This window comes from Centruroides sculpturatus, unplaced genomic scaffold, assembly GCF_000671375.1.
Source record: "Centruroides sculpturatus isolate CEXI.00-Female unplaced genomic scaffold, Cexi_2.0 scaffold80, whole genome shotgun sequence".
NCBI lineage: Eukaryota > Metazoa > Arthropoda > Arachnida > Scorpiones > Buthidae > Centruroides > Centruroides sculpturatus.
This window is the reverse complement of record NW_019384552.1, coordinates 1098427-1110863: the sequence shown is the minus strand read 5'-3', so window position 1 is coordinate 1110863 and position 12437 is coordinate 1098427. Positions and strand designations below refer to the sequence as shown.

Sequence of the window (12437 nt, the reverse complement as noted above, 5' to 3'; positions counted from 1 at the left end):
AAGGTGTGAAGTATGGAATTCACTGTTTGTGATGTGTAAGGAAAAGATTTCTTTAATTCTGAATGGAAAGTTCTAAAATTTTTACACAGTAGTAATTTTATTTTGCTTTTTAGAGAATTTTTACTTTTTTTAATTTTATAAGTTTTGATGTTCTATTACATGTTCATTATTTTTTTAAATTTTCAATTACTGCATTTATAATTTTTATTGAAAAATATAATTACACAAATTTTTAATAATTGATTCATTGTGAAAATATTTATTTCAAAATAAATTAATAAATCTGAAATAAACAGATTTCAAATATCAAATTTTCTTGGCTGATTATTTGAATACAATTATAAACTGATTTACTTTACTTTATTAAAAAATAACTACATGTTATAAAAGTTTAGTCTTTTTCTAATCTATATCTAAACTAATATATAGAGCAGGGATGTCCAACCTTTTTGTTTCTCTGGGCCGCATTGGAAGAAGTCAAGGAGTTTTGGGCCACAAGTATATATTATATATACTTCTGGCCCAATATACAAGTATATTTAAGGATTAACACGTCTAGATTGTAATAATAAGTAATAAAACTTTATCACGAAAAGGGATATTTTAAAAAATTACTTTTACAGACACTTTCAATTTTTACTTAGAAATGGATAAATTCATTTATTATAAAAGAGACAAACGAAAATTTATTTGAAAAACACAAATATTTATTTTATTTGGATCTCTAATTAATAAAAAGCGACGAAACACTATTTTAAAGTGCATTTTTATTCAACTAATATATTTATAAATAATATGTACCCCAAAAAATAGCCAAAGCGCCAAATGATATTTTTTACGTCAAACTAAAAAAAGTAGCCACATTTGGCGCAATGTAGCCAAATCTTGCAACGATGGAAAAAAATACTAAATAAAGCTGGAGTTGTGACTCAAAGGATTATAAAGGGAAAAGGAGAGAAACAACAAAAGATAAAGAAGTGAGAAAAAGAAAAAGATTTGAAAATTAATGGTCAATATTTGCATAACAGAAGATCTATTTAACCTTTCTCACTACTTTTTATCTTTTGTCCTTTCTCTCCTTTTCCCAAATTCGGGTCTATAATCCTTCGAGTCACAACTCCAGCTTTATTTAGTAATTCTTCCTCATTCACACATCTCCAAGTATTCAAGTATTTGAAAATATTTTCTTTTCAATCAAAAATAAAATATGAATAAATGTTAACAGCTTTGTGAAACTTGTTTTTTTGAGTTTATGCCGTTGAAATAAATAAATAATAAAAATATTAAAACATTTGTCGATTTTGTTTACACGTTTATTGGGCCGCATTGGAACTTGCCTTGGGCCGCATGCGGCCCGCGGGCTGGACACCCCTGATATAGAGTAAGAATGTTTATTTGCTAGAAGTAATCTCAGAATCTACTAAACTGACTTTTTAAAATTACTTTACTTTTGGAAAGCTTATTCCTTACAGATGATCACAGGCCACATACTATTTTCATACTAAAAAAGGAAATGCACAAGAATAATGTTTGTATAATAATATTTGTCTTGCATTGTCATTTGCTGCTCCATTCACAGTCAATTCCCATGACATCTGGTGAACTTTTTAAAACTTTCTTATCTGATATTTTCAGTTTCAGTTTTGATTAGTATCTGTTTTGTTTATATTGTCTTGGTCTTTCATTTCTTATAATAATTCTCTTATGTTATCAGATACTTATAACTATAAAGAGCAAATTTACTTCCCTTATATAAAAACTAAACTTTTGTAAGTAGGCTTATAGTATTTTTCATCTGTTCAGTTTTAGTATTAATCCTACCTTACCATTACTTAAAAATAAGAATTAGTCTTATGTTATCAGATATCTATATAAACTGAGTTCCTTTTCAGGTGTACACATGTGCACCTGAATGTTACTTTTCAGGTGTACACATGTGCAAGTGAGTCTTACCAATGATAAAATGCCTAAAAGAAAACCACAATTGTCACAAAATACATCAGTGTCAAGGGGCCATTGGAAAGCTTACTACTTTCCAATGTACAGTAAGCAAGCTACCTTAAAAGTCATATCCCTCATTCCTTCCTGCTGATTTCATCTTCTTTACAAACCCAAACTTTAACTGATCTGGACTAAATTTCTCATAGTTATTCTTTGATACCCTAAGGAAACATAGACTACCATAAAACTCAGATTCCTAACTCCTTCTCTCTGATTTCATTCCCTTACTCCCAAACTTTTTGAGCAATCTGGACAAAATTGGCATAGTTACTCTCTGCCATCCTGCAGGAGCATATGCTACCCTATAAGAAGAATAACTCAACCCTCTCCCTGAGTTTCTGGACAATGATGGGCATTCTTTGCTAGTTATATATAAAATTAGAAAACTAGTTTTATTCTAGAGATATAAAGAAAATCTAATTGCAAATGATAATTCACCTAATAATAAATGTTAGTTTTGCTTATAAAAGTACATATAAAAAAATCTATAAATGTTTTACCTAAAAGCTTTTATTATTGCACTTTCTAACATAAATAAAAATTATTTTTCAATTAAAATTTACTTTTGTGAGTGAATTTATCATAAATGTTAAACCAAAGTTGAAATGTTAAACTTGAAAATTAAGAAAAATGTATTAAATTATATTTAATAAAACACAAAATTTTTAAATATTTATATTTTCAACTATTAGCAGTTTTGTGTTGACATCTTAAGTATACAATATAAGAATGGCTGCATTAAAAATAGTATATTAACCTAAAATTAAATGTATCATAATAGAATACATGTGAAAAATAAATTACATTTTCTATCTATTATTATTCTAAGCATCTATCATAATTAAGCATAATTATTGCTGCAAAATTAAATGTGCAGCAATAAAAAAAAATAAATTTAATGTTGCTTGAATACAGTAATACTCCAAGTTACATAAGTAATGTGGACCATAGATCTTTACATAATTCAAATTTTACATTAGTTGAATTTGTAACTTATTTTTTTGTATAAAAGAACAATAAAAATACAAAGTATATATAAAAAAACAAAGAAAGAAACAAAAATAATCTGAAATATTAATAGGTTATGTATTAAACAAATCACTCGTGGCAAGCTACTGTAAACTAATGACGTGAAATAATACATATAGAAAAACAAGCACTGAAAATGTGCTTAGTTTTGCTGCTCAACCTTCACTGAGTACTGTATAAGAATCTTGTTTATGAGAAAGCTTGTTTATGTGCTTACAATTAGACCAAAAAGTAAAGGATTAGCAGAGCAATAAAGTAATAAATCAGTACAGTGTGAAAGAAAAAATGGAAGGGAGAGAGAGAGAGAGAGAGAGAATGAATGTTTGAAACAGAATAATTCTTTGTAAAATTACATGTTACTCTACTCAGATTTTTTCCAATTTTTGAGATTTACATTTTACGTAACTGCGAATTTACATAAGTCATGTGTTACATAACTTGGGGTATACTGTACAACATTTCATTATGTCAAGTTAATGTTATAAGAAAAGGAAAATGGATAATCTACAAAAATCAAAATTTACTAATTAATATATATAAAATCAAAACTTATAAGCATTATTTTTAAAAACTTGCTTTGTTCTGGCTGTGCTTCTGCTGGCTTCTTCTTTAAGGATTTCTTCTTATCTCCAAGACGTGGTGCTCGTTCTCTTTTCTCACCTATCTGAGGAACTTCTATTCCTGTAATACAAACATTTACAAGTAAATAGACATTTCAGATTTTTATAAAATGTTAAATTTATATAAAATACAAACCTTGCATACGAAGAGCAGTTAAAGTTGCTTCCATACGAGCACGAGATTGTTTTTGTGATTTTGTCAGTATTTTACCTTCAGCTTTTAATCTTTCTCTTTTTTCTTTTTCTTTCTGTTTTTTTCTTTCTTTTCTTTCTTGTTCAAGTCTCAACTACAAAAAATATTGATCAATAAATTTATTAATTTTTTCCCTCTTTCAATAAATGTTAGGAAGAAGTCTTAAAAGATCACTGAGTCATACATGTAGAAATTATACATATTGTTAAAAATAGAATTTTTTAATATAAAAGATTCAGATAAACATACAAAAGTTTAAAATACAAAAATTGCTCAATATATAAAATGTGCTTGAGTCAAACATGTTAAAAAAATTCAAATCCAAATGTTTTATAAAAATAACTGTTTCAATTATTATAATAATTCTTACAAACTACGTTTCTTGAATAAAATCTTTGATGTTAAAATTTCTTACTAAAAGTATAAAAACATTTTACCTGTTCTTGTCGTTTTCGTTCAGCTTCTTCAGCTGCACGTTGTTTAGCTTCTTCTTCTAATTTAATCCTTTCTTCTTCCTCTTTTAACTTTTTCAATGCTTCTTGCATTGCTAAAATCTAAAACAAAAATACAATATTTTATATTTAAAATTTCATCTTTCAAAAAAATCAATTATTATTATTATTATTATTATTAATAAAGAACAGTTTTCAATAGTAAGTGATTTAATTTAAATAAATTTATAAACCTTAATACCTGTTTTTTACCAGGTCTCTTTTTGTCTTTCTTTTCTTCTTCTCCTTTCTTTTTCTTCTTCTTCTTTTGTTTACTATCATCATCATCTAAAAATATTAATTTAATGATAGTTGTCAATGTTTACTGTTTACTATAAAATGCAAAAAAAATAAATACTAATAATATAAAGAATTTAAAATTTTATATTTTTATGACTAATTGCTTCAATATCTTTTAAATCTAACTATTAGTTAAATGACCAAATTACTAACTGTAGTAGTAGACAGTTTAAAATTCACATTTAATTTTTAATTTAAAAGAAAAACTTTCTATGCTGTTTTCTGCTTATTTGTAGTCATTTTTCTAATTTGTTTTTACAAATTTTCAAAGTAATTATCATTTAATAATATTTTGATAAACACTTTAAATATCAATCTGTTCAGTAAGATCATACTATACATATTTTTCTGTTAAATTTATATAATAGACCTATATATTTTTCAACCATTAAAATTATTTATTCTAAATTTCTATTAAAACTATACAAATATCTTTAATGGAATCAATAATTATCACATTTAAAAGTTGAATACCTTTATTTCATTATATATGTCATTATCCTTTATGTAAACAATTAAGGGAAGATTAATTGAATGTTGATGCAACACCTATTAATGTTATTAAATTGCTTAACAAATACTAAATAAAATAGTAATAAGAATTATTGTAATTGATGTAGATAAAATTAATCGATATTTGAATATTTCATATGCAATATATAATCAGCATTTCAGATATAAGAGCTTCTTTAATAATTAAATCATTTATGAATGCCTATAAGTTGCATGTTCAGCTATTTAATATCAAAATAAACATTATTTTTTTCTACATTCATGTTTTTAAATTTACTACATTCATCTTTTAGCTTTGGTCTTTCTATTTACATATTGGAAAAATGATATTACAATGCTTGGTGCCATCTATCTCATTTATATGTTTAATTATTGAATCATTTTGAATATAAAATTAAATATTACTAGCAACAGTAAAAAATACAATATCACTGTTACCATCATTAAAATTTTTTTTACATCTGTGACAAAATTCATTCTTTAACTTAACTCAAAATTGTCATAATCAAAGATATATTGATTAAGACTGATAACATTTTTCAAAAGAACGTCAAACAGAACAAAATCTTATAGTAGTAAGTGAGAAGTTTAAACTAAACAACATTAATTCTTAGTACAACCACTCATGCCATTATAGTCTAAGGAAAAAATAAAGCCAAAATTGATCTTTTAGTAATATGAGGGGTGCTTTTGACAGTGCTTTCTGTTGGTGTGTTTTTCTACGACTTGCTATTACGAACTACAATTCAACTGTTTGCTATTAATTGACTTTACTGAGGATGTCTTTTTCTACTGTGATACTTTTTTAATTTTGTTCTTTTTGGTTGTTATTGGAGGAGTTGAACTTAATCCAGGTCCAATATTTCAAACATCACCTTCTTCACCTTACAATAAAGCTTCAACTTCTGCTGGTAGGTGTCGTTGATCTCCAAGAAAACCAACATTGAAATCATCTCGACTGGATGACTATTTTGCATCGCAGGATATTCCTTCTCAACTACCTCAGAAGATTCTGTTTTTTTCGAAGAATGTTTTGATACTATTTTATCAAAACTGGAAGAATTGTCATTGAAATTTCACTGGTTGTCTAATTTACAGAAGGAGTACAATGAACGTCTATCTTGCCTGGAAAGAGAAATTACCAAACTTTTGTCTTTTAAAACTGTATGTATGGATAAATTCTCTCTTCAGAATTATTACATAGACTCTGTATACAATGATTTGAAGAAAAATAATATTATCATTTCCAGTTTGAGTGGTAATGACAAAGAATTAACCAATAATGCTAATAGCTTTATTGAATTGTTTAAAAGACAAAACGGGGAGTCTATTCCTTTTATTAATAGTTATAGAATATCGGAAACTTGGTTTATATTGTTTGAGCTCTATACTCAAGATGACAAAAGAGTTATTTTTTAAAATTTAAAGAAAATTCAGGCATTGCCGTCCTACTTATGCATTAGAGCCTTTGATAATTTGTCATATAGATCAAGATTTATGCATAGAAAATTGTTGCCTTTCTTTGCAGAAGCTAAATCTCTGAATAAAAAAGTATTTATGAAAGTTGATTGCCTGATGGCCGATGGTGACAAATTCACTTTCAATTTAGAAACAAATGAATTACAGAAGTTTGATACTTCTTTAGACAAATCCAGCCAGAAGGGCTAAGTGGAACAATTGCTAAAGAGAGAAATAAAACTTTAGTAATGAGAATATTGTCTTCGAACTGTTAAGGAATGTGGATTTGACAGTGAATGACCAAGAGTTTATATATTTATGGCAAAATTATGATTTAGTTTCTTTTACTGAGACTTGATTAACTAACTCTTATAAATGGGTTCTTTCTTTGTTGAACCCAGATTTGTTTTTATATGAACAACTTGCTAGAAAACCAACTGGTCCCGGTCATCCATATGGCAGTCTCATTCTTGCAGTTTCCCAAAAATTAGGTTCTTCAGAAATGTTGTTTAACTCCAACAATCTAATAGTGATTAGATTTAATTATAGGAAAATTTTTTGTTCACTTAGTTATAGTTTGATAATTGTTCTTGTTTATTTGAGAATAGATCTTTATGATGTACCATTAAAGAAAAAAAAACTTGTTGAGGAATTTCTCTGAGGATGATATAGTTATTTTGTGAGACGTGAATGCTAGAATACGCAAAGAACTGGATAATTTTCATGTTGGAAGTAATAGTAATGTTTTAAATCCCCAAAGATCTAATGATTTAATATTGAACTAAAGAGGAAAAAGTTTTTTACAATTGATTAAGTCGTACAGATTATGTATTTTAGACAGTCGATGTGCCTCAGACTATCCAGCTAAATTTATTTTTCTTTCCACAGTCAATCTATCTGTTATAGATCTAATAATGGTAAATGTAAATTTATTGGACAGATTACTGGATTTTAGAGTTTTTGATATTTTCAATTCTGATCATTTTTCAATTTTAATATCATTTGAATTTATGACAGATAGTGTATTGACTCTGAAACTTCCAAAAATTCATTACATATGGAAACAAGAAAGATCGGATGACTATTTATCTTTGATCAGCTTGCTATATACCTAGGGTGGCCAAGCTCCTTGATAGTCCGAGCCATTTTTCAAAATTTGAAATTTTTCGCAAGCCGCAATTAAATACATATTAAAAAGGTATGCAAAAAATTCCAGATTACGAATTATATCCGTAGCAAGAGTGATACAAATTGTTTCCTCCAGAGCACAATGTCAACTGTCCGTTGCAATGACAGTGTACAAATTCAAAATCGGTCGATAACGGACGATTACACCACTGTTTATGTTCGTTCGCGCAGTTTTCGATGAGTCATATCATTCTTAATTTGGACGGAAATGAAATTTGTTACAACGTTGCACTTAGTCTTTCATATTTGTTGTTAGTAATTTAAAAGACATTTTGAAACACATATGGAACGATAATAATTTTTTAAAATATAATAACACAAAAATGAAAAAGGAACTCAGGTACATTTATCGAGAGCCACAAATAATCCTTCAAAGAGCCGCATGTGGCTCGTGAGCTGCAGGTTGGCCACCCCTGCTATATACCTTGGTTAAAGAAGTCTTTCTGTTGGATATGCAGAGTTACTATGATGAACTATTAAAGACTTTGTTAGCTTTGGCTTTATGATGTGAAATGGTTAAGAAAAATATTCTTTATTATCATTTGACAAGCAATGGTTTGATCCTCAGTGTCTATGTTTAAAGAAAACAAAGAACAGAGTACTACGAATGTTTCATGGAAAGAAAACTAGAAATCTATTGGACAAATACTGTAAATTAAATAAAAGTTACAAGCTGCTATGTAAGGCAAAGAAAAAGTCATTTTTGGCTAAAATAAACTCATTATTATTGAAGGCAAAAAATACTAGAGATTTTTGGTCACTAGTTAATATATTTCGAATTAAGAAACTATGTAAAAATGCTATATTCCCCTCGAATTGGTTGAATTATTTGTAAGAGTATTTCACTGGACCAAATCCAGTAATTTATATTGATTTAAGTTTTGGTAATAATGTTCCTTTCTCTTTTGGATGATCTTATCACTTTGAGTGAATTGGAAACTGTAAATCAGAAAATTAAAACCACCTAAGGCCCAAGTCTTGATAATATAGAATAGGATGTTAAAGGAAAGGTTAACTCAAAGGTATAGCCTTGGGAAGGAAAGGGGGATAAATATGGTTAAGTAGAGTATGAGATGGGGTGGGAATGAGAAGGAAAAGAGGGAGGAAAGGAGGGTCACAGAGCATCTGTCAGGAACCAATGGAGGAATGCAAATGATGCAGAAGGGACCGTGTGTGGATAGTATACATGCAAGAGGGTTAGACGTGACAATTACCGTTTGGTGGGGACAATCTACAAGTACCACTATGACAACAGGAACCAAGAGAAAGGTGGTAAGGTACAGTAATAGCTGATAGATGTCGATATATAATGCTAACAATTCACAGGGTAATGCTTATTGCAAGGCAAATATGTTGTAACATAAAACATAAACTTTTAACACATAATCATAGACCATGGTTATACGTGTTAAAAGGGTATACAAGTTTCAGTGGTTATACATATTAAAATGGATAGACGAAATACAATGGTTAAACATATTACAATGGTTATACAATTTGCAATGGTTGTACATATTACAATGGTAACCTTATTTCACTGGATATATAAATTACAATGGTTGAACATGAGAAAAAGAAGATTGATGATGCCATAGATAAACAAGATACAATACATTAGGCTGATTAGAGGCTGAGTAGCAGTAGGGTAACACAGCAAAGAGGATATGGAGTTACAAGTTGCTTATGTTGGTCTGCTGGCAGTTTAAGGTTGTGTACAAAGTTTGTAAAGGCATGGTAGATTTTCCTGATTAAGGTATTTAGATTGCAGGGTCAGTGGTGCCCGTCGTTTTCCACCAGTTGTCTCAGATGGGATCAATGAGTAGTATGTTTAGTACAAGTAAAGATTAGATAGTGGGAGTCATCACCTTCTACACTGCAATCACACAGACCATTGCCTTTCTGACTTGGTAATATAAGGAATGAAATGATAAAATACCTTTCTACAGAAATACTACTAGATATATATCGGATATGTTTAACTTATTTTGGTCTAGTTGTTCTTTTCCTTTATCTTGGAAACAAATTGCTTTAAGAATGATTTATAAGAGGGAAAGTAGGCAGATGTCAACTAATTATAGACCAATTGCTTTAATTAGTGTATTTAGAAAGGTTTTTTCAACTATTATGACAAATCATCCCCAGAAATGGATGAATGAGTTTAATATTGTTACACATCTCCAAGGAGCATTTGTTAAAAATAGAGGCATCAAATACAATTTGTTTATTTTGACTGGTCTTATTCAAATATCACTTTTGAAGAAACAAGTGAAACTATATACTGCTTTTATTGATCTCAAGGAAGCTTTTGATACAATCATAATTTGTTATAGTATAAGCTTAGGAGCATTGGTCTTTCTGCATTGTTTGTCAACTTACTTAAGAGTCTTTTTTTTAATACTAGATATCTTATAGAGACTTTTCCATTTTATAATGATTATGTTGAATCCAATAGAGGGCTACCTCAAGAAGAACCACCTTTTACTAGAGTCCTATCCTTTTTATTTTGTTTTTGAACTATCTTCCTAACCTTCTGAGAGGTCCAAGTTCTATGATAGCATTGTTGTCCCATGTTGAAATTGACTGTCTTCTTTATGCTGACGATATCCTTCTCTTGGCTAATTCAGTCTCTTTGTTTAGGAAAAGACTCAATCTTACTTTGAAATATTGTGAAGATAACCAATTGACTATTAATTTGGAAAAAGACAAAGCTTATGATTTTTCGTAGAGGTGATAAACTTAAAAAGAAAAAAATTCAGTTTAGAAAATCATAAACTGGAAATTGTGACAAATTTTAAATATCTAGGTATTTATTTTTCTTCACATGGCACATTCTCCTATCATTTAAATCAGCGGTTCCCAACCTTTTTTCATTAGCATACCCCCGTGGCATTTCCAACTTCCCAACGAGCAATGCATGCGCAAATCTCACACTGCCTGTTTGTGGAGAGTATCACCATTTTGAATTTTATTTTGACTTGGTTCTCAGTCCCGAGTACATACAAGTCTGTTTTTTTTTTTTTTTTTTTTTTTTATGCACGCATGATTTGGGTACCTATTAATAATTCTTTGTGCCAAATTGCAACTTTTGACATGTACTCCTTCATACCTGTACGCTGGTAACACAGCAGGCAGTACGATTTTATAAACAAGACATAGTCTTGTCAATAAAAAATAGTGAATAAATAATGAAAAAAATTACCACTCATACAGAAAATCTGGAGAAACTAGCTATGTCCTTTTCCTTGCTAACAATAAAAAATACTTTTTTAAAACAACATATGGGGATATTGTTGAGAGGTAATAATAACAGTAACACAGCCCACCATCAAAAGTCTGTAACATAATCTCTAATCACACACAATGGTATCCCCACTACCATTGACTGACTGCACAACATTTATTGATCTGTTGCATTGTACAACTGATAGCATAAGTTTTTATTTCTATTTTTGCATTTTGAAATGTATATTAAAGTTTGTGATTGTTGCAAGGAACATTTTTTACCTAATAATTTTTTAATACTATTAATTTCTGATACATAATATATTATTTTTTCTACCATAATCACTAACTTTTTTCTGTACCCCTAAACAACCTATCGCGTACTCCAGGTTGGGAATTGCTGATTTAAATAAAGGTTTACTTGCTGCAAGATCTAAAATCACCAATCTCATCAAGTTACTTATTAAAATTAAAGCGTCTTCATTAAACAATTATTTTAGATTATTTGATTCTTTAATTGAACCAAGTATATTTTATGCTTTTCTGGTTTGGAGCGGTCTTTTAGTAGACAAATTTGAACCAATATAGTTACTGTATTCTATTTTAAGCAGGTGTTCCATATTAATAGATCTGTCTTAGGACCTGCAGTGAGAATGGAATTAGGAAGACCTCCCCTCGCTATTAAATTGTCAATAAAACTGTTTAGATTTTGGAGGAAACTTATTGACCTAACAGAAGATGACTATCAGAAATTGATATATACAAGACTTTCACAGATAAATGATAATTCTTTTTTGAAGCCATAGCCTGCTATTGCTAAAGGATTACTAAATAATATTGGATTGTCCTCTATTATATGTATTTAAGTGAAAGTTTGTTCTTTCTGGACTGTGATCAATGACTAAGACTTATATTGGTTAAAAGATGTTCATTATTTGAGTGAAAGAGGTTGCAACAGTGAAATTTTTCTTAATGGAGTGTGGAGTCCAGTGCCTTATTTATTGTCTAATTTGAGTTACAAAATAAAGTCATTTGCTGCACAATTTAGATTAAATAGGTTTTCGATAAACTTAAATGGTAAAATAATTAATGTCTAATGTGACTCTGAATGTTCTTTTGTGGAATGATAGTGATGGATATGAGAAAACACCTTGATTCTTACAATATTCTTTTGGATGTTCGAGTTGCTACACTGCCATCTGATTTTTGTTACCAAATTTTATTTGGTAACAGTTTTGCCATGCTAACTTTGTATAAATTATATAATTTCTTTACTCATGTATCAAACTTAAAATAACAATGTAATAACATTGTAATAACACCTGTTATGTCAAATAATAAAGATTGATTGATTGTAATATCTGACCTAGAATGGAGATCTGCTAAACAGCATCTATTTCCACTATAAGAGAAAACTGATTA

General features: G+C 28.9%; 1 protein-coding gene across 1 annotated transcript in view; it reads right to left on the bottom strand.

The window, feature by feature from the left end:
• Positions 1-12437, bottom strand: part of LOC111623709 (eukaryotic translation initiation factor 5B-like) — a 59698-nt gene that overhangs the window by 17084 nt on the left and 30177 nt on the right. Inside the window, exons 6-9 of the mRNA XM_023366395.1 lie at positions 4537-4622; positions 4281-4397; positions 3787-3937; positions 3607-3711 (exon numbers count right to left, since the gene is read on the bottom strand). Of these exons, the coding sequence (XP_023222163.1) occupies positions 3607-3711; positions 3787-3937; positions 4281-4397; positions 4537-4622 (459 nt within the window). The remainder of the gene's footprint in view (positions 1-3606; positions 3712-3786; positions 3938-4280; positions 4398-4536; positions 4623-12437) is intronic.